This window comes from Podarcis pityusensis (assembly GCF_964106645.2).
Source record: "Podarcis pityusensis genome assembly, chromosome: 10".
NCBI lineage: Eukaryota > Metazoa > Chordata > Lepidosauria > Squamata > Lacertidae > Podarcis > Podarcis pityusensis.
The window spans coordinates 71,209,482-71,236,908 of record NC_138035.1 but is presented as its reverse complement, the minus strand read 5'-3'; the positions used below and the strand labels follow the sequence as shown (position 1 = coordinate 71,236,908).

General features: G+C 39.8%; 1 protein-coding gene across 3 annotated transcripts; it reads right to left on the bottom strand.

Annotated features, from left to right (window-relative positions):
- Positions 1-509: 509 nt before the first annotated feature.
- On the bottom strand, positions 510-21,647 carry LOC308486673 (guanine nucleotide-binding protein G(i) subunit alpha-1). 3 transcript variants are annotated; one of them, XM_081023803.1, is made up of 9 exons: positions 20,926-21,059; positions 19,351-19,460; positions 11,691-11,733; positions 11,467-11,608; positions 9,712-9,869; positions 8,224-8,352; positions 7,066-7,195; positions 6,051-6,204; positions 510-3,352 (listed from the first exon to the last, which is right to left on the bottom strand). In XM_081023803.1, the coding sequence occupies exons 2-9, from the start codon at positions 19,424-19,426 to the stop codon at positions 3,162-3,164; spliced, it is 1,023 nt and encodes a 340-aa protein (XP_080879929.1). In that variant the 5' UTR covers positions 19,427-19,460; positions 20,926-21,059; the 3' UTR covers positions 510-3,161. The 3 variants fall into 3 exon arrangements, with proteins under 3 accessions (XP_080879929.1, XP_080879927.1, XP_080879928.1); XM_081023801.1 differs by lacking the exon at positions 20,926-21,059 and adding an exon at positions 19,562-19,593; XM_081023802.1 differs by lacking the exon at positions 19,351-19,460 and having other exon boundaries at positions 20,926-21,647.
- Between the last annotated feature and the right edge of the window lie 5,780 nt (positions 21,648-27,427).

Sequence of the window (27,427 nt, the reverse complement as noted above, 5' to 3'; positions counted from 1 at the left end):
TGGTCACTATCTGTTCATTCTAATACTTCCAAGTGTTCACAAATGTGAATAATGAAGACTATAATTTTTTGCTAGCTCTTCCCCCATGTTTGTTCAAATAAGTGTACCAACCTTTAGATATGTCTACAGAACTACCGTGAAGAGTAAATAAATTAGGTTGGGATACGAATTCCAACCATTTCAGGCCGCATGCGTTAAATTTCTTATCCAAAGAACAATGCGGGGTTAGGAAGATACCTTCTAAGCCTAAAGGGAATCCTCCGCAGTTGCTCCAATTGGGGCATAAAATCCCCACCAAGGACTACAGACGCTGTGGGAAATTTATGATTGAACTGCTCCACAGTAGGGTTGTTAGATCTGACCAAACCTGGCTGTCAGTGTCAGATTATAAGTAGAGGGGAGGTAGACATTTATATGGAAAAGAAAGATTCTTAGGTGTGGAGAGAATAGTAACAAGTGTAACTGCAAAGCAATCGCCATTAAGATATACTTATCTTTCCAAAACAGCATTTGAACTTACTCATATTTTTATTTTGTTTGCACTTCACTTATGGTTACAGAAGGCTTTTCACTAGTTGTGCTCAATGAAAAAATATTTCTTTCGACAAGGCACAAATAACTTAAATTGAAATTTTCTTGTAGTTTAATCTTGTTTTAAAAAACTGCAGTAATGTACAAAATCTAATATTAAGGATATAGATACATTTACTACCAAATACTTCAGTGACAGAATTAAACAAATAAAGCATGATGATGCACAACTCTGGGAGTACACAAACCACTTTTTTGGGTGCTAATACTTCAAGTCTGTTTAGACTTGTTCCGTCCATTTCCACCATTTCACTGCCATTTTGTTTTCTCTATTAAACTTGTGCTTTCAAGCACATGTACACTGCCCTCAGTTTCTTAGAGGAAAGGCAGGATGCAAATGGGATTTACACCAATAATTTAAATATTCCCCAGAATGGAACATGGATGGCAAGGTGACTATTTAGATCAATACTGAAAAACAGTAGAGATCTTGTTATGTTTGGGCTAAACCCTTCCGAACATAACACTAAACAGGACCATGTTCAGAGTTTTGTTTGATTTGGACAGGGGAGAGAGGAATAGACAGAAACATAGAACACATTCTCTGTGGGAAATCTACCAACATACCAAAAGAAAACAATATTTGCAACTTGGCTACATCAATATTTTAGGTGACAGAATGATAGAGAAAGCCAAGTCAACGTTTATTTACAAAGCTCCTTATTTCATGTTTATGTGTGTTTAGAAATCTGTATAGACATTACAATCAGCCTTGTAGCATAAAGCAATGTAAAATACAGCTGCAATTCAAAGTAACCTTTTAGTTATCAGTAAGGCACAACATAGTAAGTTGAGCCTGTTTTTGAGACTCCTCCCGTAGCAGCTCTAACTGCTAAAAAGGCAGGCCATAATGGTTTGCCTCTTTGGGAGCAGAAGCAAATGATGATGAAACCTCCATGGGATCTACACAGGCAAGGATTCAAAGCTCCCTGTGCAGTGCACCACTCATATATGGGGACTTGCCAGCTTCTCCCTTCTAGCAGGAGCACTCTATGCTCCACAAATGTTAACTCTGAAGGTCGGAGGCCCTCAAAAACAGCACCTGCAAATAAGGAACCTGCTGCCATAAGGGAGGGGAAAAGATGCCACATCTTGTCCCCTTGTGTGGATGGAAGTGCCTTGTACCTGTGTATGGGCCTCTCTGGATCCCAGTAACTCTGCATGTTACTGTATGACACAAATGATACTTGTTGGACAATATTTTCTTTCTGAAAGCATGCAAAAACCCCTATTTGCATATGTATTTCAATTACAATGGATAATGTGCCCACTGCTCTGAATGAAAATTTCTTTGTGTTTAAAAAAGTTGGCATTAAGCTTTCATGGAACACATATTAAAAGTAGAAGGCCGTTCCCCTGAGAAAAGGCAAAGAAAATTTACATTGGTAAAACTGCATGAAGCTTGAAATGTTCATTTCCATCCTTTGGATGGTATACACAGCAAATTCTACTCGGAGTACGCTCGAAGTTAATAAACACGACTATCTTAGGTTCATTCAATTCAGTGTGTCTTCTCTGAGTAAGACTTGGTTGAACACAACTCCTTGATTTTAATTCAAATACTTTTTCTTTTAGTATGTCTCACGAGACACACAAGCTAAAAGGAACCAATAAAATATAAAACAAGTAAAAAAATATGCTTACATCCAGGGAGACACAATCAATGCTATGGATTTCTTCTAGAAGGAAATCTAGAATGTCTTGGGCATGTACTTTCTGAGGATCATGATTCTACATGCTGAATCACAGCAAGAATTCTCCTCTAACGGTTAAAACATTTGGCATAGAAGTATGCAAGATGGGAGAATGGCTTGTTTGCTGTAAATCTGAAATGTTCAAAAGTGGTTCTCTAAAAGTTTGGGAGAAAATAACTCGGGGAAATCCATTGGGGCATTTCTTATTTAATCCTGAGCAAGTGTAAAGGATCCTATAATCAAGAAAAAGCCTACTATGCTAATTACAGGGGCATAAATAAAATCTAAGAACAACTATGTCACATGTATTATATGGAAAATTAAGGGTTTCTGGGGTTTTTTTAAAAAAGAATTGTTTGAATAATGAAAAATCTAAAAGGAAAAACATTTTCTCCTACAGAAAAAGCAGTCCTTAAAACATGAAAATTCTACAGGATGTATTAAAATATTTGTTCAATGTTTACATAAACAACACACAGTCACACATAAACAGTCAATCATGGTGTGTTGATTGCTATTCAACACTATTTAAATCTATACAACAAACATAAATAAAACTGTTTAAACAAGCTAGTACAATATTGGTCTGGCCAATGCTTTTTCATGTTACCACATAAACCTGTAGATTTGAATTTTATGCTTCAACCTAATCAAGACCAGGAAAATCAGATTACATAAACAAAAACATAGGGTGGTAGCCAATGTTAGTCATTCTCAGAGTAGATTTGTTGAAATCAATAAATTTAAGTCCAATAATTTAGAATGTCTAGTCTGAGTATGACTTAAGTATCACTCATGAACATATTTATGGTCTAAAAAAATGAAGTTGTGACTCATTTGGTTAATGCAAAAAAAGGTACAATTTGATATAAATGTTTAGAACAAACCACAGTCTTTTAGGTTATTCTTTATGATAACATCAGTTACAGCATCAAAGACAAACTGAACATTCTTAGTATCTGTAGCACATGTGAAGTGAGTATAAATTTCCTTTGTGTCTTTTCTTTTGTTCAGGTCCTCAAATTGACACTGGATATATGCAGCTGCCTCTTCATATGTATTTGATCCTAAAAAAAAGAATAAGATGAAATGCACAAACAAAATTCTAAAACAGAAGATTGTAGCACATGCTTTATAACAACAGGGACAATAACAGAAAGATTGACTAATTTTCATCTGACTTATTTGAAAGATCATCTTTATACCTGCTCAGGTAACACCATTAAGAATCTAATAACATCAGCTCTAGTAACTTCAAAGTTTAATTTATCTGCTATGTCTTCTAATGTTATTTAAGCTAATACCTATCAAGAATAGTCTTTTTATATGGCAAAAAGATCTCTCTTTACCTTAGAAAGGGCAACATTCAGAAACTAATGGGGAAACATTTCAATCTTCAAAAGTGGCAATTCTACAGCAAACACATTTGCAAAAGAGACTATAGGATGAAATTGCAGAATTAGAACTCAACTAGAATGTTGAACTAAGATGATGATTTTCTATCCCACAACAGTAATTTAGCAATGTTAAGATCACCATTGTCAACAAAATATTGACATTGTTACTGAGCTTATTTTGCATATTTAATTTTCAATTGAATTGTATGAATGTAAATTTCTATTTCATGACATCTGGCCCAATGCTTCCCCCCCTCTTTTTGTATGTGTGTCTTCTAATATGAATAGATCAATATTTATTTATTTATTAAATTTATGTACTGTCCTTCATCCACAGACCTCAGGGTGGTTCACAAAATGCATGATAAAAACAGGAACAAAACAAAAAAAACTTCCTGTAGCCAAGGAAGTGGGCTTTAGTCCACAAAAGAATTGTCATAGTAGTCTTGTTAGTTTTTAAGGAGCTAAAGAACTCTGGGGAAAAAAATCCAATATTGTGCAGATAGACTTCTGAATGCACAATGCAGCCCCCTACTTTCTTCATTCCTCTCCCCAAATCTGCTCTAGAGGATCTCTCAACCCTCCAGTGAACATTTGGGGTTGTTTGTGTGAGGGGCATGAGGGGCTGCAGGAAGAGGAAGAGACATTCTGGTTCTGCCAGCAGAAGTCCATTTCACTAATGGGTGGTCAATCCCAGGATGTCACACTTTGTTTTTACTCATGCACAGTAAATGGTAGAAAAATTGTAATTTAATTATTTCTAGAATGCTTAATACATACCAGGGGTGACTAATCCCTGGGTTGGAGCCTGCATCAGGCCCTGCTGATTTCAGTAGTAAAAAGAAACAAAAATTAAAGTAGACATGCTGCTGTTGTGGATGGGTAAGTTTAAACTTCTCAGCCCAGTCTAGCAGCCTGATGGGCATACAAATCACTTCTTCCCCGATCGTCATATATATCATTTGATGAGCAAGGTGGGGAAATAACTGCCCTCCCTGAGGGATGGGCTGTGAGCCTTTGTATGTGTGCATAAGTGTGGGTGTTTGTGAGAGTATGTGGTGGCCATACCAACTGGAGGTATGTGGCCGCTGAAGGGTCAAACCCTTGGCTCTAAAAATGTTAGCCAACCCTAAAACCATTCAGAGCGATTAACTTGTAAAACAAATAAACTCTAGCTGGTCTAAGGTGCAATCCTGTTTACTCAGAAATAAGCCACTCAGGGTTCAATGGTGCATATTAGGATTATTGCCTAAATCAATAACAGTTTTTACACTTATCCTTATCTGGCATAGCATTTTTCAGAACATAAAGTTCTCTCTGAATCATAGGCTTTGTCTTAAAACTTCTGAAGTGAGATATGTCATTTGAAATATGCAAAAAGAAGAAGAAAGCTTGAAGAGATCTACGTGAATTATATCACTGCAGGTTTTTTTTCCCCGTCATAGATCAGCACTCTGAAATAAGAATTTGGTAGTGAAGATTTAGCCTGAATAAATTTGGATTATCCGAGATGTTGCTGTGGCAGTCAAAATTACGAATGGTAAACAGTCATTATAAACTTAACATGTTTATAAAATTTGTATATTGCCTTCCTGCTAAGTAATGTACAAAGTAACCTTCCTTGCCACACTTGTTCATCTAACATTCTTTTTCAAACATTCTACTGTCACAGAAAACTTCCCATTTCATCTCTTCTGGTGCTCCACCTCCCAAGTTGCTACCATGAAGCTCCTGCACGTTGCAAAGAATTCTGAGTCATGGTCTACAGTTCACATAGTTTTTGATGGGGCACTGCAACAGGATTCCTGGGCTTACCTCTGCTCTGCCTTAATTGAGAGTATACACAATAATAAAGTCCATACTTCCTTACAGCCGTGCACTAAAGTATAAATCTGTCACTATTACTTTTCTCCTCACTACAGAGTCTCTGATGAGCTGCTAAAGAGAGATATAATTTCTTGAAAGAGTTTGATAAGCACTGCTTTTTCATATAAGAATTTGGTTCATTATTATTATTACTTTGAAGCATCTCTTTTTCTGGGTATTGAACAAAACAACAACAACAATGCAGTCTCCGTCATCAGGCTTATACACAATCAAATTTTCAAACATTGATTATACAGACTGCAGATAATATTCTCATTTAATCAGACAGCAAAACAATACCGATTATTAGAATACTACACTACTTTTTGTAAAAGGTTAGAGTGGGCTACACGACCTGCACAGTGAAAGTCTCTGACTTACAGTAATCTGGTACTTATTTACAAGTATGGTTTTCTCAACTGTTATAACCTAAGGTATCAGATCAATACATTCTCTTCTCTCTTTCAGTTTTTGTTTCTTTTGGAAATAAAATGGTAAATACCTGGATATTCTGGGTAGCAAATAGTGAGGGGACTCCTTTTGATTTTTTCTTCAAAAAGATCCTTCTTATTTAAGAAGAGGATAATGGAAGTGTCTGTAAACCATTTATTGTTGCAGATACTGTCAAATAATTTCATGCTTTCATGCATCCTATTCTGCAATGGAAAAATATGATATATAAGTTTAGCCCCCTCTCTCCTACCCAATGAAACCCAAAAAGCCTACATCATGGTTTTTTTTGGAAGCTTGTGTGTCGGGACATTTTCCAAGTTACTGAACTCTCCAGGAGGACAATGGATTAGGTGAAGAAGGGCAAAATAATAATTTCTAATGGATGATTATATGTTTCAGGCAACGGCCTCTATCAATCCAAAGTTAAACACTTTGAAATTCCATTTATATGTTTAGTTCTCCCATTGGAATTAAATGGGCGTCTAAATCTGGATGAATTGAGACCTATTAATTTACAGTAACTTTTTTTCTATATTCTTGGAGACTTGCACATTTTGCTTTCAGTGGGATCTGACTCTGGAAAAGGTTGCATTACCAGTTTACAAAATCTATAAACCATCATCTGCTTAGACATGGTGATTACCCCACTCACATTCCCTATCTAATGATGATAAATAACGGGACAGTATTTAATTTGGAAGTTTCACAGAATACAGGGGCTCCTTCCACGATTAGCTTTGGTGGGTAAGAGCTACGTGCTACGTGCTCTCGCTTCTGCAGCACACAATAGTTTTGGAAGATCTATAAAATATAGGAAGAACCCGTTACATGCCTTTTTCCATGCAGAGGAAACTGAGCAGTGCTGACATTGTTGAGTCTGTATAGGTGACCTAAATTGTTCAGTATTACAAAAGTGGCACAGGAAGCTCATATGCTGTAACAGATCTCATGCTGCTGTCATTGTCAGAAGGGGACCTAGGACTACTGTGTAACACAAAGAGCTGTACTAACTTGGGTGGGCCTGGCCTACCTAATGTTCCTTGTTTCAAAGTGGGTTTACTTGCCATTTCCTCATCTTCAGCAAGGACCAAATCATAATCACTCAGTGCAACACAAAAAATTATGGCTGTTACTCCCTCAAAGCAGTGAATCCATTTTTTCCGTTCTGATCTTTGGCCCCCAACATCAAACATCCTGGGGGAAAAAAGGGAAAAAATGTGAATGATTATTTTAAGACGGGATTTCCCCCCAAATTCAAGAATGATTCTTCTGATTAGGTCAAATGTAGCTGAAGATGTAGGCTATTGCAATTTTAGCCTCCAAATTTGCCTCCAAACACTGTTATGTGGGAGCAAAATTTAACCAGATAACATTTTAAATTACAGGTTTCTATGCTCATTAATCTATGCTCATTATCAGAGCCTGGCATGCTCTGGTCCATGGGGTCACAAAGAGTCGGACACGATTAAACGACTAAACAACAACAACAACAACAACATGCTCATTAATGCAGATTATCAATAAATCCACATTTTAGAATATGAGCCGAAGCGTATCATCACAGTAATACTACATATACTTGCCTACAGAGCAGCACTATATTTGCCTGCAGTTTTCTCTAATCTTACCTGACAATTACATATGTCCCCGCCTCTCTTCCTCAGATGTTAACACCAGGAAAGAGAGACGGAAGGGACTGAAACCAATCACTGGGAAATAGGGTGGAAAGTTAGTTGTGTAACTGATGTGCTGTGAAGCTTAGTGCCCTCTTATTATATCACATTCAAATGCAATGATTTTTTTCAGATTGCTTTATATTGCTAAGTAAATTCTCTAATGTAACCCACCCCTCCTCCTCCTGCAGAGCAGCAATACAAAATTAATATGAAAATTACAAGATTCATGCATTTATTGGTTTTTGGGAGATAAAGAAGAATTATAAGTTATGAAGAGCAAACTGAAAAATGGCATGTTATAGAAGTTAAGGATATCCAGCAAAGAAAGTAGGAATTAGAAGAAACTCTTGGAAAAGAGAACTGTTAATATATCTCTTTGCTTGCTATAGAATGCCTCAGAACAGATAGTAGGATTTTTCCAATGGACACCAGGAAAGTATCTACATTTGTAAAATGTAAGTAGCTTTTACTCTTTGAAAATATTAACATTTTATACAAAATAGTTACACAAAATATATACATATCGTATTTCCTGAGACTACTCACTTAAAATGGAGATCCTTGAAAGTAAAATGAGTTTCCACTATTCCTGTGGTTTTCACTCTAGTCCTGAGGACATCCTGCTGTGTCGGGATATAGCTAGTCTGGGCTATCCTGTCCAAGTCATTCAAGTAGCTAGAAGTATTTTTTTAATGTATAAAATAAAAATAAAAATCAGCTGTTTGATACTTAAGCATAACATGCGATTTAAAACAAATGGCATGGACAGTAAATACCAACTTCATGCTACTCAGGTATTGGTAGGGTACAGATAAATTATGGGCAGTTTCGAATAACTCTATTCTACACCACCTGACACATTTAGGTAATACAGTAGCAAAATTTTTACCTTTTCGGAAGTGATTTAAAAACATGATTTAACAAGTAAATAAACTCAATAACACTCGCAGTAAAATCCTATGAATGTGTACTCAGAGACAAGTCCAACTGTAGTCAGTAGGGTTTCCTCCCAAGTAAGAATGCACACAACCTGAAACTGTAATCTTACACACACTTGGTGGGCAGCCTCACCAAACTTAGTAGGACTTGCTTCTGAGCAGATATAGAATTGAGCTCTAAGGTTACATTCGTATATATGTTCATTTTCTTCAGGGGATGTCCCAACAACATCAGTGGGATTCACTTTTAGGTACAATTAGTAGGATAGTGATTATAACCTCAGAGGAAATAAATATGTTAGATGAAATGCCAACAGGAAATTAAACTAAATGTTGATTTACCAATTAATTAAATCTAAGGTTGATTCTACATGTAAAAACCCACTGGAAAAAATAAGGCTGATTTCATACACATTCTGGCTTATCATCATGCGGAGATGGCAAGAAATACTATTTGCTTTATTAAGTTTGCAGAATATGTGTAGTATGTAATAGTAGATTAAAAGCAAGGTTATGTTTATTTTACCACCTTGCCAGGTTAATCTGACTCCACTATCCAGGTGTAGCCATTTTGTTAGTAAATATAACCTATGGATTTTGCTATCTTATATTACATACGTGTGTGTGTGTAAGTAATGTATGCATAAATATGTATTGAAATTATTTAACATTATCAATGGGTCTACTCCGAGTATAAACAATGTTGAATATTGTATTACCCTATGCATATATGTATAAAATGACAACTTCAGAACATTGTGATTATTTCTATCCTGGCAAAGTTGACAGCAATTCATCATAGACTGACAGTACTATTAATTTGAGATGTATTTCATCTATTTGGCAACATCTTTTTAAAAGAACAACAACACTATACTGGAAATAAAATGTATTGCTATACTTTGCTCAGCTAGTTTAGGGATTTAATCAGAAATATAGTGATAAGAATGTGCTCATCTCAAAATCGCTTTGGACTTTTTTTTTTTTTTAAAGAGTCCCTCACTTGTATCCCTCGCTTGCTGCTTCTCTTTTCAGCAGCAAAATGAATTCGGCAACTGTGCCATCACAGCAATGCTGGTTCTTGTTTTAAGCTTACTATGCTGCTGAGTCATTAAGCTGATACTCTCTTGATCTGTTGAAACAAGCTTGAACGCCACTGTCTCTCCACAGTCTCTTGATAACTCCAGCAAGTTCTGCTGTCATAAAGCCTTCCTCTGCTGATCCAGCAAGAACGAAGAGTTGACGAGCATCATCCTGTTAAAAAAGAAACAAAAACTGTGAAGGTTCCCAGAAACTCTATTCAGCTTTCAAACTGTCATTATAGCAAAACAGCTGTTTACTTTTCTACAAAGTTGACAATCAATTCACATAAATAAAATTAAACAAAAAACATTTAACGTCTGTATTACAAGAAATCTTTTTTTAAGAAAATGGGGATTTCCAAAATGTCACAGAATTGTAGAGTTGGAAGGTACCCCAAGGGTCATCTAGTCCAACCCCCTGCAATGCAGGAATCTCAGCTAAAGCATCCATGACAGAGGGCCATCTAGCCTCTGCTTTAAAACCTCCAAGGAAGTAGAGTCCACAACCTCCTGAAGGAGTCTGCTCCACTGCTGAACATTTCTTACTATCAGGAAGTTCTTTCTGATGTTTAGTTGGAATCTTCTTCCTTGTAACTTAAAGCCATTGGTTTGAGTCCTACCCCCTAGAGTAGAAAACAAACTTGTTCCATCTTCCATGTGACAGCCTTTGAGATATTTGAAGATGGCCATCCTATCTCCTCTTTTCCAGCCTAAACATACCCAGTTCCTTCAACCATTCCTCATAACACTTGGCTTCCAAACCCTTGATCATCATGGTTGCACTGCTCTGCACACGTTCCAGCTTGTCAAAACTCTTCATAAATTGTGGTGCCCAAAATTGGACACTGTATTCCAGGTGTGGTCTGACCAAGGTAGAATAGAGTGGTACTATTGCCTCCCTTAATCTGGACACCATACTTCTGTTAATGCAGCCAAATTATTTAATATACTACTTCTCAAAAGCTTTATACAACCATCTCATACAAGTTGACTTTCGAGGAGAGGTAGGGAACCTGTGACCTAGCAGGTGTTATTGGACTCCCATAAGCCCCAGCAATCATGGTCAAAAGTCACAGATGATGTACTCTAATGGCATCTAACTGGCTTCTTCCACCTTGTTTAGGCATGAAGGGGGACAGATTCTTTGTCCTGCCTTAAATTTTCCACAGGTCTTGAAAGTAACTGACTTTTTATTTATTTATTAATTATACTTTTTGTTAGTTTTCAATTACAATCCAATAATAGCCTCATTATAACAATTCCAATTTGTAATACAATTATTAATACCAATCGTTCAAATATCAGATTATATAATTTAGATAAAGTGGCCCTCCACATGCTAGATTTGATGGTTTGGTTATTTTCTTTATTTCTGCGTTCAAGAATCTTATTAATTTCCATTGCATTCTGGTCATAATAATCCTTATACAACAACTGCAATATTACTAGCTTCTATTTGTGTTGGCACATTAAATGATTTATAAAACTGCAAGTGAAGAACTCAAAACTATATCCTCCTTCCTGTGTGTGGCAATTAATCTTTCTTTGCCGTTTCATCTAGTATTTTACTTCTTTCACCCATGCAAAGATTTTGGGATATGAAAACTTGCCCTATTTTGCAAGCTGACTCCTTGTCTGGTCAGAGAAGATGTGTTGAAAGAAAAAGATTAACTATTTCACACAGAACATAGTTCACTAATTCTTGTAAATGGATTTCAGAAGTACAGCAATGAAAGTGAACATTAAGTAAGGAGTACATAAATGCTTACAGCTCTGGCAGAATCCCCAAAGTCTATCTTCAACCTCCCCATTGCTCTAATGATAGCAATAATGGATTGAATTGTATTACTGTAGACAACAGCTTTGTACTGTTTACATTCTTCTTCTGAATAACCAGCTTCATGGATAATCCTAAAAAAAGAAAGAAAAATCAGTCTTTGTTTTAACTAAAAGTCATCTATTAACTTTGTTTTCACTCCTAAAACATACTTACTTCATTTGTTTGACAATTGTGCTTTTTCCTGATTCACCAGCTCCTATGAAAAACAACACCCAAAACATTGTTAACCAAAAGCCTGTTGCTCATTCCATATATCAGCACTTTTCAAGCTTTATTTCCACTGAGGTTGAGAGGTTGTGCAAACAAAGTATCAGTAATAGTAGTCCACATTCCTTTTAAAAAACCAAAATAGTTTGTCCACCACTACTGATCTGCACTTGCAAAGCCCAGCTATAGGAAACTATGGAGCACATTCTATGTTGGTGTCTCAATTAATGCATGAGGCCTAAGCAGGCCTTGCCAGCACACTATACAAACTGTATATAATACAATGCAATATTTGGAAATCAGTGTGAAACTGATTGTGGGAAGTTTGAATTCTGTTAAATGTGTTTTACAACATTTTATGTGTGGAACATTTTTAAATCCCTTTTTTCTGTACATTTGGGAGTTTCAATTACTTATATTAACGATTTCATCATTAGGAAAAACAAGTGGAATTCGTACAAATACTAAAAGTGTATCCCTAGGAACACTCCTGTTAAACAGGTCATCTGGTCATAACCCCCCCCCCCCCGAAATCTGAAAGAGGCCAGTTCACTCTCCCTGTTTCCCATTTCTCTGTTCCAACTGCATGGTTCCATGACGCTTCTTCCGTGTTTATTATATTGTTTGGAGTAGAGTAGCCCTTTTAGGAATTTTTAAATTATTGGAATGTCTGCCTATCTCAGGTTCCCATGAGCCTGTTGATACTGCCCTCTTGTCAGTGAATCTGTTCTGATTCCTAGACTCAGTACTCAACACACTAGAGTTTGCTATTAATGGAAATAATGAAATTTACACCACTTCTGCCATTAAAACAATGGCATTAAATCTGCCCATACAAAAACCAAGTTACTAAGTAAAGGTTGAACCTATTGGCAATCTCTCTCCACACACCCCACCACACATTATTATGGTTATTAATAGTTTCTTTTCACATTTACACCATAATCTGATTAGTTGCAAATTACTTCCTGGAAGATAATGGAAGATAATATTCCAACCTGGGTGTGAGTCAGGAATATAACTCGAGAGCCAGGATAATTCAAAATACCAAAGAATGAACACAGAACAAGAGGATATCACCATCGTACAGGCTAGAGGTGCCTGGCTGCTTGCTACCAGAGAAGCATTGAGGTAGGCAAACTACTGGGATTATTGGCAAGCTTCATATTCCAATATATAATTCTAGGAAGCTGTGGCTCCATCTTGATCAGTAGCATCTACACCAACTGGCAGCAGCTCTCCAATATTTCCAATCAACTCTTTCCTGGACTTGCCTGGAGACACCAGAAATTGAAACTGGGATCTTCTTCATGCAAAACATATGTTCTGTTACCAAGTTACAGTCTCTGCCTGAACAGACATAAGAAACAATTGTATTGCTACAATATTTACATGTGAACATCCACACACTACTATTCCAATGCAGTCATACCTTGGGTTAAAGACACTTTGGGTTAAATCTTTTCAGGTTGCGTCCTGTGGCGACCCAGAAGTAACGGAACGGGTTACTTCCGGGTTTCGCCGCTCGCGCAGACGCCAGTGATGCCACACGCATGCACAGACGCGACGAATCGCAACCTGCGCGCAGACGCAGGTTGCGTTCTGCTCATGATGCGAACGGGGCTCCAGAACGGATCCCGTTCGCATCCATAGGTACCACTGAATATGTTAAAGTTGTTGGAGAGAAGTATTTTAGTACTTTAAAGTTTTTCAGTAAATTTGAACTAAATTAATGATTTATAAAACTAAGAGATCTAGCTATCAGTTCTGACATTTCATGAATTTGAACAAAAGAGGTAAACAATTGTTCTAACCTACCCTGGGACCTTGCAGTAAAACACAGGTAAGATATTGAATAAAAACATATATAACTATGGATTCCAATTATGCTTCCTTCTCATGAATACATCTTACTGATGAAATCACATTAAAAACTTGGAGTGCACTCTTGGAGTGCTTCTTTCCTTTGAAGCTGGGTCATCTAACATCATGACGACATCAAGTAATTGACAGGTGAGCAGCCCAACAGGAGGAAGATGCACAAGTCTGATGCTTGCTTCTAAACCAGAGACAGCCTTCCAAAATCAAGCTACTCAGGGACAGACAAAGTGATGTTCTCCAAATGTTGTTGGACTATCATACTTGCTTGTTGGCCATTCTGCTAGGGAATTATGGCAGTCCAACATCTGGGGAGCACCACATTGGTTATTCTGGGCTACTGATTAAGCTTGGGGTGAAACCAGTATTTTGTACCTAAGCACCATTTGATGGACACACTGCAAGCCTGAAGTCTGTCCACACCAGGTTTTCCCCATGAATTACTTCACCACTTAAGAAAAATTATGCGGCTATATTCAAATTCATTGGGATGATTACATCACATGTTTCCATCCTGGCTTGCCAGGGATGTTTTCTTTCTAGTAAATCAGAGATAAATGTAGCAGATTTCAGTATCAAGTGTATGTGTGACCTGTGTATGTGGGGGGTACCCTTAAAGAGCTCTAATCCCCAGAATTCCCTAGGAAGATGGACTCGTTAAATTTCTCTGGAAAGTGTAGCTGTGTTGTCAGGGGAATAGGGGTCTCCTAACAACTCTCAGCACCTTTAACAAACTACAGTTCCCATGATTCTTTGGGGAAAATAATGATGGTTAAAGTTGCTTCCTAATAAGCCAAGATCAAAAATCATGTTTTTTTGAAATGTGAATTATCATATGGAATTGGCGGAAACGACTGGCAGAAATCCGAGACCAGGGAGAAGAGTTGGTGGAAGAAAACTGGAAAAAGTTTAAGACTATGTATAGAAATATTGTAAAAATAATGAATGTTAGAAAAATGTTGGAATGAAGTTATATGGCTTTAGTAGAAATGTTATAAGGAATTAAGTATAAATAGAAATAGAGTATTAAAGGGAAAAATAAGATTAGAATTTGTTAAGATAATTATAGGATAGAAAACAGAGGAAGATGGAAAGGAATTGCTGAAACAATTAATAGAAGTGGAATACAGAAAGGGTGGCGTGAGGAGGTCGTGGAAATAAGGGAATGAAAGTTAAGATATTGAAATTGTTTTTGTGTTTTAAATGGTTTGCGTCTTGTTTTGTTAATCTTATGTTTTTTCTCTTTTTTTTTCTTTTCCTTTTTTGTTTTTTCTGCTTTATTGTGTTCAAATGGTTGGAAAATCAATAAATATTATTTTTTTAAAAATGAAATGTGAATTATCAAAAACAAAACAAGTCTCTATAGCTGTACCATTAAGATAAAAATTAGTGGAAGACGATAGATTAATGTAGTATCTCAAAATTTAAAAAAAGTTGATACAGCTTCATTCTCTAGGTCTCTAGGAAGACCATCTAGCCACATACCAAAATATCAAGTATACTACTGATTTCAAACCACAAAAGAAAGCATAAAATGGCTTCCTATTGTTATTCAAGATCATATTGTCTTTTTAATTTTATGTAATTTCATGCAGAAATATTGTTTCTCTTTTTTAAAAATCTTCGCTTTTTTTAAAAAAAATCTGGCAACAATTTTACTACCCCAGTTTATTCAGACTATCTCAAAAATCAAATATAAGCCCCATTCTATTCTAATTTCCAAATTATCTGCCACACATTTCATCTATATCACTTTCAGGACCTTGAGCATTTAATAACCCACACATTTCCATAGATCTTTTTGTTATATTAACTTTGCCAACAGATTTTGGTTGGATCCTTCTGTAGTCGTATCCAATGACATACTAATATAGTGCCCTATTGTCCTTAATTAAATCAATATACAGACAGTTGATTTAACAAGTAAGAGTAGTTACTGGTTGACTTAACAAATATATTTGTAAGAGAAGTTACTGGTTGACTTAACAAATATATTTTCAAGTCTGAATTATTTTACGGTACTTGTGTTCCTGTTCGCTTCAATTTGAACTCCTCATTCTGTTACCTGGAAACCAGCTTGCATTTACATTGAACACATTTGTCTTTTCAGAAGGCTGCAAACAAACATATGGGCCTATTTAATGGAGAATGAGTATTGTGGGTCGGAGGTGGAATCACTGAAAAATCACATCAGTGTTGCAACTGAGAAAAGAAGAACCTTAGTTCCTGTTAAACCATGATTCTGTGACCACATATTTGTGCGTTTTAAATTAAATCAGAAACTAACACCCCCAAGTAATTCACATTAGGAAGGAGTGCTATTAGTACCCTATTACACAGGGTAAAAGGTAAAGGGACCCCTGACCATTAGGTCCAGTCACGGACAACTCTAGGGTTGCGGCGCTCATCTCGCTTTACTGGCCAAGGGAGCCGGCGTACAGCTTCCGGGTCATGTGGCCAACATGACTAAGCCGCTTCTGGCGAACCAGAGCAGCACACGGAAATGCCGTTTACCTTCCCGCTGGAGCGGTACCTATTTATCTACTTGCACTTTGACATGCTTTCGAACTGCTAGGTTGGCAGGAGCAGGGACCGAGCAACGGGAGCTCACCCCATCATGGGATTCAAACCGCCGGCCTTCTGATCGGCATGCCCTAGGCTCTGTGGTTTAGACCATAGCGCCACCTGCGTACTCCCTGTGTAATATATATAGTTTAACTGAGACCCCCTGCTCCTCCTGATATTTTAAAATAGAATTTTCAAGATTTGGGGCAGGGGATTTATTAGCTTTATAGGGTGGGGTCCTTAGAGGGGGCAAGTTTCTTTCTTTGGTCTTTTTTATTTGGGCTTAAATAGGTCCATGGGTCAGTGGAAGACAGGAGTGCCTGGCGTGCTCTGGTCCATGGGGTCACAAAGAGCCAGACACGACTAAACAACAACAACAACAACAACAACAACTGGTCCATGGGTCATTGCCCCTGAGAACCCTCTCCCACTTCATAGAGCCTGCCTGGCTCCTTGATATACACTCAAGAGCTTAGGGCAATGAAACAAACTGGAAAACTGCTTGCATGCAAGTGAAGGAAAACTCTAGTTGAATGCTATTGAACACTAGTGAGGGCTCATTGTTGAGCCTAACTAGTGACAGTGAAGGCAAAAAGAAGGCATACTTTCCTGCCTCCATTGCATCCTTATTATGTCGTCCGGCAGACATTTTCTGGGAAGTGTGGGGTCTTTTACAGACTGGCTCGAAGGCGACGGTAGCTCACCATGACTTGTTTGGAAAGCATTTTGAGGGTAAAATTGCTTGCATCCACAGCTCGCCTGGCACCCTCATTACATATCTTTAAGCCTCTTCAACCAGGTTTTTGGCTGCTTGAACAATCTATGGTCTTTTAAATGGGTCTGGGGAGGTGGTGAAGCTTCATATATGAGAAAATGTGTACAGATTGCCTCAAAGCTGCTGAGGGCTGTCACCTGGTGAGTGTCCCAAGGGCCAGATAAAGAGTCCTGGAGGGATGTGTTTGGCCCCTGGGCCTGAGGTCCTAATTTACAGTAATTCTAAAATATGGTTAAGCATGAGATTAGGCATACTTTGAATGAGAGGAACTTCCATGATAATATTCCATACACTTTGAACTGTTTTCAACAGTAATTTATTACAATGATTTGTAAACTGTAGTCCTTGTATGCTTTCAGGCATCCGTTATTGTTGTTGTTGTTGTTGTTAGTTAAATTTCTATACCGCCCTTCATCTGAGGATCACAGGGCAGTTTACAATATAAAAACACAAAAATGCATACCACAGTAATGAACAAAAACAATACCCCCCACCCACCCCCGTGGTTAAAAATGCCATAGGTTGTTTAATTAGCTAAAGGCTTGGAAAAGGAATGTTTTTGTCTGGTGCCTAAAGATATGTAACAAAGGCACCAGATGAGCCTCCCTGGGGAGAGCCACACAAAGTAGCTGGGAAACCCCAACCCAAACCTCCCTGCTTTTTATTCTGTAAGCAGGGAGCCACCAAAGAAAAGGCCCACTCTTGTGTTGCTGTCCTCCATATTAAGCAGTATAAATAATAGAAGAACATTGCAAACTCCTTTTTCAACACAGAAAGAATTTCACTAAACAGGAGTAACTTGGGCAACAATTCTAGCCCAAGTTACCTAGAAGCCCCCACTGAATTCAATGGAATTCACAATAGAAGACATAGGAAATGAGAGCTGGACCATAAAGAAGGCTGATCGCCAAAGAATTGATGCTTTTGAATTATGGTGCTGGAGGAGACTCTTGAGAGTCCCATGGACTGCAAGACCTCTCCATTCTGAAGGAAATCAGCCCTGAGTGCTTACTGGAAGGGCAGGTCCTGAAGCTGAGGCTCCAATACTTTGCCCACCTAATGAGAAGAGAAAACTCCCTGGAACAAACCCTGATGTTGGAAAAGATTGAGGGCAGAAGGAGAAGGGGACGACAGAGGACGTGATGGCTGGACAGTGTTCTCAAAGCTACCAACATGAGTTTGACCAAACTGCGGGAGGCAGTGGAAGACAGGAGTGCCTGGCATGCTCTGGTCCAGGGGGTCACAAAGAGTTGGACACGACTAAACAACTAAACAACAACAACATGGTTTCTAAGACACAAATTAGAGCACTCACAGTTCGTATCTCACTTCTACTATTAGTTTATGGCATGTCCTTAGGGCAAACTACTTTACTGGATGCAACCAAAAACCTCCTCCATCTGCAATGTGGAGATAGGGTTTACCCACAGAATAGTTTACATACTATTTGCATGTTTGTTGAACGGTTAACTAACTGCCAACCTAGCAGTTGAAAGGCATACCAGCGCGAGTAGATAAATAGGTACCACTGAAGCGGGAAGATAAATGGCGTTTCCATGTGCTCTGGCTTCCGTCATGGTGTCCTGCTGTGCCAGAAGCAGTTTGGTCATGCTGGCCACATGACCCAGAAAGCTGTCTGTGGACAAACACCGGCTCCCTCAGCCTGAAAGCAGAGATAAGTGCCGCACCCAATAATCAAATCCGACTGGACTTAACCATCTGAGGTTCTTTACCTTTTACGTTACAATATAATATATTTGAAGTGTTTTGAATGCATGAAAGCATTATATAAATGGCTATTATTATGTTCATTGTCCAAACTATGGATAATCACAATTAAATACGTAGCCTAACAAAATTAAGGGTAGAGTTCCATCAGCACAAGCATTTATCTGCCATATGAAACAACCTCTCACCCTGGTGTGATGTTGCAGCAGTTCTAAACCTCCAGAGCAGATTTGACAAAGGAATTGGGGGAAGGAGGAGGGAACCCCATTATGCTACTGGGAGTCCTTACACTGGCTTCTGCAAGTGCACCAGGTGAGTTGAATCTGGCCCTAAGTGTCAAAATATGGAAATATAGGCAAAACAGAACAGTATTTAGTTAAATGAGGAATTGCAGCGCAAATTAAGACTTTTATTTGTGTAATCTGTATCACTCTCCTATTCTATCCTCGTAACTTGAAAGTGACCGGCTTTTAAAATACCCTATTTGAATACTCTAGATATGTATATATGCAGAACAACCCTATGCATATTTATTCAGTTCCAGTGAATTCAATGGGATGTACTTCCAGGTAAGATTGTAACCTTACGCACTCACATGCAGGAGCGAGATGCACTTCTCGGTAAATATGAAGATCATGCTATAATTCTATGCACACTTACCTAAGGGGAGGGGCTGTAACTCAGTAGTAGAGCACATGCTTTGCATGCAGAAGGAACCAAGGCCAATCCCTTGCATGGCATCTTGATGCAGGGCTGAGAAAAAATCCTGTCTGAAAACTTGGGAAGTTGATACTATCAGTGTTGACAATATTGAGCTAAAAGGACGAATGGTAGGATTTAGTATAAAGCAGCTTCCATTGTTCTTATGTACCTAGATGACAGTCCCATTGAAGTCACTCCTGAATAAATGTAGTCATAAATGCATAGTCAATCAGGCTAAAAAGGCCACAATAGCCAATGACAATTTTCCTAGACCACAGATATCACTTCAGCATAGAATGTACTATTGGGCTGCAATATAAAGGATAAATATATTTGTATTTATCACACATGACAGATTTACACACTTTTACCAACACATAAACAATATCAATATAGGAAAACTAGCATGCATGAAAGTGCTCTGAAATGCAGTAAGTTATCCATGGTGTGCAGGACAGGGGAATATGTATGAAAAATAAGCAGCACAAGCTTTATTATCTGGTATAAACTTTCATAAGCAATAGCCTAATGCAGCAACACACATTTCTGGAACGGGGGTGGGGCACCCAAGTATTTTCCTTCCATACTAAACAACAGAAAATATTAAGAATAGTAAACTACTGTAAAGTTTTCCAGACGAACCTTATTTAGAATGATTTTCATAAAACACCAGTACCCAAACTACCTTAAGTTCCATAGTGTGTATGTGGACTTGTTTACTTTAGGGAGGGGTGTTTCACTTAGCAATCCTAAGCCATTTCTTATTCCTGATACCAGTCATCCAACTATTCTAAGAAATTTACAGCTCAAGCCCATGAACATTCCCATCCTATTTGCCAAGAGTAAGTCCCACAGACCTGAGTTCAAAGGATTTTCACATTCAGGTCTGAATTGCAGCCTTCATGCTAGCAGCATTTCACCTACACGGCCCTGTAGTTATGCTTTTGCCATCAACAGAAGCAGACCATTCAGGCAAACAATAGGAGCCCAAGTGACATACTGCAGTAAGGGCTACAAATATGGTACCCGAGAAATATGGCTTCGTTCAACTGAAAATGCCTTTACAGCTGACCACACATCACAGGTCTCTCAACACAGAGGTGTTCTATCTTACCGACACTTTACCCACCACCACCCCAATCACAATTAGGATGCTCAGAAGGCAAATTCCTTCCCCTGCACCTTTCAGCTGAGATCAAGAGGCTGATAACTTGTTAACTGGCAGGACAAAAAGTGGAAGGCAGCAGGCGAGGCCGAGGGTGCGATCTCGAGGATGAAGTCTCAGCCCTTTCAGCCTTGCAAGCCCTTACTGGAGAGCAAGTCCCACCAAACTCAGCAAGGCTTACTTCTGAGTAGACGGGCGTGGGACTGCCCTGTCAGTGCCGCAGAGGAGGGAGGAACGTAATCTGACACGCAACTGATCATTCACACGGGGCTAAAGCAGCGCCTTGTTTTCCTGCTGGATGCTGCCGTGGAGAATTCAATTTCTGGGCAGCAAAGCCAGAGAGAAGCAGCCTCTCCCGCCGTCCTCACCCAAGAGCAGCAGCTTGACTTCGCGGGCCGCCTTCTCGCCATCCTCCCTCAGGTTCCTGTCGATCATCTTGCTCCTCTCCACCGCCGCCTTGTCCTCGGCGCTCAGCGTGCAGCCCATCCTGAAGGGGCTTCGGCCTCTTCAAAAAAGCGAAAACACCGAGGGAGGGGGAATCTCCTTTGTCTTCAGGCTCAGCAGAGGAAGAAAGCGGCAGCCCCGCTGCTTGGGTGGGGAGGGGAAAGCCCTCAGGAAAAGACCGAGGCGCCTGAGGTGGTTTCAGTCAAGCGTCTTAATAATATCCAAGGCTCGGACGGCGGCGACGAACTAAGGCGCTCGTCAAAACAAAAAGCCGCCAGGCGCCCCCCAACCCACCGCCCTCCAGCCCCGCGCGGCCTCCTCAGAAGCCCAGGTCAATGGCTCTGCCTCAGTTTCCCCCCGCACCGCGCGCGCCCGCGACCCCCGCCAAGGCGGGACGATGCCCAAGCCGCGCGGGCAGCCAAGACGCTCCTAGGCAGGCAGGCAGGCAGGCGCGGCCGCCTCTGCTCCCCTCGCCAAGCCAGCCGAGAGAGGGGCCTCGTGCGCGCGGGCGTGCGTGCGTCCCCCGCCTCACCAACCCGACGGAACTGTTGAGCCTCGCTCGGCTGGCGCGTGCACGCGCGCACCTCTCTCTCTCTCTCTCTTTTTAAGAAAAGGTGGGGAGGGGGAGCGGGCGTCAGGCGCGCATGTGCAGGACTGGGCGTGGCGGCGCCGGGGGATAATTGGGGCGGGTGGTAGTCCGGGAAGGGGAGCCGCCCGTTGGTGGGGGGGGGCGGTGGCTGCGCGTGACGTCAGCGCGCGCGATGTTTAAATATGCGAGCCGCGCGGCGCGGCAGTTGGCGCGGCCAACGGCTCTGGGGCGGCTGAGGCGGGGAAGGGAAGGGAAGGGACGGGACGGGCGGGGCGGACGACGAGGTGGCGGCTGTTAGTAGCGAGGGGCGCCACGAAGGACAAGTCTTGGGCGGGTTAGGGGGCGGCAGCTCTTGAGGGGCCTGAATATTCATTAGGCTCTTGTGAGGACAAATGCTGGGGGTCTCCAGAAAGAGACGCCCGTGCGCTTGAAGGCTCTTCTGGAGACCGAATTGGCTTGCGCTTTTTCTCCTGACGCGTTTCTAACTAGTTCCGTGATCCGCGCACACTTTCGCCGCCTTTAAAACTTGCAGCAATAACAGCCCTACCGCTCTCTAGGTTTAGTTTGGGTTACGAAAAAGTGGCGGTTTCCTCCATGAGGCACTTAAGGCATCCTCGCGATGCCCAAGCCCTCCACGGCGCAGGCCCTTCTCCAAGGGGACCTTCCTGGGTCTGTGGCCCCGGGGCTGGACTCGGAGGCATTTTGCCACCTGAGGCGAAGCGCAAAATCAGTGGTCTCTGCTCCTGCCAGAGAAAGGGGCGAGTGACGATCAGGAAGAAGGCGGGGAGTCAGGCTCTACCTTGGGATTAACTGCCCTCCCCTTGCTTCTTGGGCGGGCTGCTCCTGTGTAGAACCCGCCCGTATGTTAAAAGCGGGGAATGGAGGGATATCTCTAAAGCTGTGATGTGCAAGATGAACGCAAAGTACGGAAGAGAAATTAAAATAACGCAAGAACCTGAGGGAGCTTTAAGGTTGAAATCCTTTGCAGGGAGAGGAATGCAGGAGGGCTGTTGGCTACAAAGGTGGCCGCGAGGAAGGTGCTTTTTAATGCAAATAAAATTAAAACGACAGGCCCCTATGGTCAGAAACTCTTGGGTGTAATTTGAATTCTTTTGAAATACAGCTGCACCATACATTCCTTTTATCCTGTTAGCTATTGAACCTCATACTGGAACAGTGTCGTGCCTTTTATGTGGTCGGCAACTAGCAGTAGGTCACTTTGAGAATAAATTGGGGTGGGACAGATAATGCATCAAAAGGCAACTCCATAATAACAACTTGTAGTAAATGGGGTTTTTTTTGGGGGGGGGGAGATCAGACAGCAATTCTGTGGGTGCATTTTTACATAAAGACCTACTAGTAGCTGACTCATACGGTGAAACGGTGGAAATAATAAAGCACTGTTTTATGTAACTGCTTTGCAATGCATATTTTTCACTGTCCTTTATGCAGAACTCTCTCACTAAGTGAAATATTGACAATTACAATATAATTTATGTGAAATGAGCTACTGAATGAGAAATCTCTGGGTCTAGCATGGGCTCTGTCACAGCAGGAGTTTTAATTAGGTTATTTCTGGTCTTTACATTTGATGACCTTAACCTAACATCAGTGTTGAAATATTTTATTTAACAGTTGCCTAATTATACAAAACACCTGCAGTCCTCTGAACAATCTAGAGTAGCAAGTTCCAGTAGTTTTAATCAGTTTTGTGTCAGCACAGCATTTTGAGAAGTAGGTGACCTATAATTAGATAATGCCAAAAAAAGAAGAAAAAAAGGTGGAAGTCTGTTGGAAATTCAAGTTCTTGACCTCAAATTTGCCTGCAAACTTGTACAAAAGCAGATGTAATGAAGCCTGGAATACCCATCAGTTACCTCAGGCTATATAATCATCCAGGTGTCAGTTGGTGTCAGTTCATTAATTGCAGCACTCAACCAGTATCCACTTGTTTAGACATAATGGCTCACTAAGGGATATTTCTTCAAGTAATGGATTTTGTTCCCTGAATTGATCTTGCAAGTTGTTCCCATGACAAAAGACACGAAGTAAAGAGGCCTTTGCATCTACCTTCTTACAGATCACATTGATTGAAATAAGTCAGAGGCAAGAAGCCTGAGGAGTGGGGCCCAAATGTGCTGCTAGTGTTTGGTGGTGACCACCTCCTCAGGGATGCCCAGAAATTAAATCCCCTGGTAATTTCTAGTATAAGTGCATGCTCATGAAAAATAAAGCATCATCCAGTGCACAATTTGCATTTTCATACCTTAGTCCTTTTTTAAAAAAGATACTGATAACCTTAGTCTTGAGCAGTGCTTTTTTCCCCCCTAGAAAAAATAGGTGCCAGTACTCACCATGAAGTTGTTACAGCAAGTGTCACACTTTTTAACAACAAAAAGATGTGCCGGTACCGCATACCCTTGAGTGCACCCTAAAATCCCCACTGGTCTTGAGTTATATTTTGAACTGTTCTGCTGGTAATTGTGTCTTGCAAAGTACAAAATGACGATTATATTCATGGCTTTTAAATTGAGAGCTAGTTGCAAAGTAAATGCATATGATATACACACAATGGATTAGAATGTTCAACCATATGCAGGAGGTGGATTTAGAAGTGATGTTATTCTTTAAGGTGCCAAAAAACTTCCATATTTCTTATGCTACCTTAAAATGTGTATTAGAGTAACAAAACAAGTGATTATTTCTGTCACTTTGTGAGCCAAAAGTATAGTGTGAAAGGATTTAAGTTTACTCTGAACCTCACTATTTAGGTGAACTACCGGTAACTCATTAGATTTCTCCTTTAGGGAACCCAGTTAATGAGCTAACTATCCTTTTAAATCCAAAATAAAAAAATCCTTCCAGTAGCACCTTTAAGACCAACTAAGTTAGTTCTTGGTATGAGCTTTCGTGTGCAAGCACACTTCTTCAGATACACACACAGTGTGTATCTGAAGAAGTGTGCTTGCACACGAAAGCTCATACCAAGAACTAACTTAGTTGGTCTTAAAGGTGCTACTGGAAGGATTTTTTTATTTTGACTATGGCAGACCAACACGGCTACCTATCTGTAACTTTTAAATCCAGTTTTGGTGTGTTAAATGAGCCTGGAACCAGTGAGCTACCTGAAAAGAGCAGCTTTTTAACCTCAATTCTCCAGAGCACTGGTGACTGACTTGTCAGGGTCTTAAATGAGAAACACATGCATGTGAAAGATCTCACAAAACACCCATTCACTTATATAATATCCAAATAGCACATTTAAGACTTAAGGACATTCCAGATAGTGTGAGCAGATGAGATCAGAGAAGTTTTGCTTTGTGCGATGAATGATTTCACCTGAATGCTTCAGGACTTTTCAGATTATTGCTTTCTAGCAATGATAGTATTTTTGTGACTTAACTATTTTACAGAACTAAAACACCCAACACAATTTTGGAAGCTGGATCTCCACCCCCATTTTGACCATGACTATTCCAAAAATAGTGGTAGGATTGTCACAGTATCAGCACAGCTAACCAGTTTGCTGCTTCAATCCCAATGCTAGAAGTTCCTTTCATCATGTGTTGCCACCCTTATTGCTGGAAAGCTGCAGTCTGGAGGAATCTGAATACAATAGCAGCTGGCTGATAAATGAATAATTTGATCAGAGCTGGGTAAACCGACCTTCAGGCAGCAGCATTGCAGGCGTGGTGATGGGTGCATAGGCGAGGCCAGGAAGTCTGAATGGTGTCTGAGCAGTGCAGCAATGCTTTATTATATCACAGTACTGTTTGTTTATATGCTGCCTTTCAGCCAAAAAAAAGCCACCTAAGGCAGCATACGAAGAATAAGCATCCAAAATCAAGCATGAACAATGCATTTAAAAAACAAAAACAAAAAACTTGACATTTCAAAACAAAAACCAGAGACATTAGGATCCTGCCAAAAAGGCAAAGGACAGTCTGCACAAAAATGTTAGAAAAATCAGAAGTAAATATTTAAGCAACAGCTCCACCCTATGAGTCTCAGGTGGGGATGGGCCAAAGTAGATGTCCCTGGATGGCTCCAGCAGTCTCCCCTATAGACGTCCTAACTGGGTATCATTTGCCCCATTTCGGACAAAAATAGCTTGGGCTTGTACTGAATTTGGGCAGCCTTCAAGGGTTTGTTTGGAGAGTTCTGGCCCTGCGACTTCCTATTTTCCACTTGTGCTTTACAGTTCTTATCTGAAAGCATGGAAAATCACAATATGGTTAAACCAGATGATTTATTTTTTACAGATGTTAATGTTAGTGGGGATACTAATACAATTATACAAAAAGGGGTAAAGGCGGTATTCATTATAGAACACAATTCAAAACTGCATTCAAAAAACCATGGCAAAGTCTTTGCTTGTTTGATTCCTTCTTTACTTGCAGGTGTAGGGTGTGTTTCTTTATGACTTCCCCTTGCTCTGCGACAAGTTCCCCAGGCTTATAACTACTTTGAAACCTTCTTTACAAGCAGGGTTGTCTCTAACAATATATATATAAATATTAATTTATATTTTGTCTTGTTACGAGTTAATGTTTTTTAATGCTTTAAATGAAGTTCAAACTACTTTAAAGTGTTCGTTCTATCACTTTAACCTGTCCCTTTCCGGGCTCACGGCTTCAGTAATGGCTTTTGTAATTCTACAAATGAAATTACATGCCGTCTAAACTACCATGAGGCTTTCCAAAAATACCATCCTTATCTTCATCAAATAATTGCACATAATCTTTCCAAGTTACTGACAGCGAGCAAGCTCTAGACTAAAGGGGGCATGGGTGGTCTCTTACACTTAAAAATACACTGCAATCTCAGGGTGATTAACCCCTCACATTCTAAACATTAATCTAACACTGTTTTTGTAAAGAATCAAAATTCAGTGTTGAGACCTGTAGGTTCCAAAGTTTTAAATTGTAAAATAAAATGAGTAGGGATACTAAGGCCAGGGCTTCAGAAAAACTCTATTGTCCATTAAACTTTAATTAGTTTAATGTTAAGTAAATGTCCAGTGTGCTTCCAACGCCATAAGTCTTATCTCAGAGAATTTTGTGCAGCGGTTGAAGAAGGCAGGAGAGTCAGTACCTTTCAATGAAGAATCCTGGAGCAAGCACTTTGGAACTCAGAAAAAAAACTTTATTTACAAAAGAAAAACCCTGGCGATAAAGCACACATGCTTTTATCTCCGGCATAAAGAAAACTTTACTCTAAACTTAACTCATACTAGCAAACACGCCCATGACCACAAACTGAGTCTGCGAGTCAGGTCAAGGGGGGGGGGGGGAGAGAGAGAGAGAACACAAGGGTGAACTGACTATACAAACTAACTCACATTCCTGGATGCTTAATGACTTCCAGCTGCTCAGTGATTAGAGCGACTTGTTACCTCTTAACCCTTTAGTACCAACACCTATGAGAACCAAAACGTTGCCACCTTGAAATTCTATCTCAAAAAAATTGCAGTGCAGTTTTCCAGTCACACAAAATATACAAAAATGCATATACTCCATTTAAGCTGCTCATGCAAATGCACATTGTGAAAATGGCTTACAAAGATGGATTATTTTAGGATACATAGCTTTGCGAAAAAATCCTCTCCTCCCCACTCTGTTTGGGATTCCAGGTTTACAAGGGTTATGCAGCTGTAACCCTGCAACAAGATAAAGCAGATAGTGTGTTGAGCAGGGAAAGAGTTAAAATATTTCCTCCAGTGAAGCCTATAGCCAGCTAAGACGACAGGTCAAGTAAAAAAATTGACTGACCTTGTTAAACACTTCCCATAAGTCATGGGAATATGCAGAGTGGATATACAAATGACAATAAATCAA

Excerpts from the sequence above, each read along its gene's own strand:
- LOC308486673 (XM_081023801.1), bottom strand. Across the intron at positions 11,734-19,350 it reads GTTACAGCCCCTCCCCTTAG|GAGCTGGTGAATCAGGAAAA; the intron begins GTAAGTGTGCAT and ends TGTTTTTCATAG. Across the intron at positions 11,609-11,690 it reads ACAATTGTCAAACAAATGAA|GATTATCCATGAAGCTGGTT; the intron begins GTAAGTATGTTT and ends TTCTTTTTTTAG.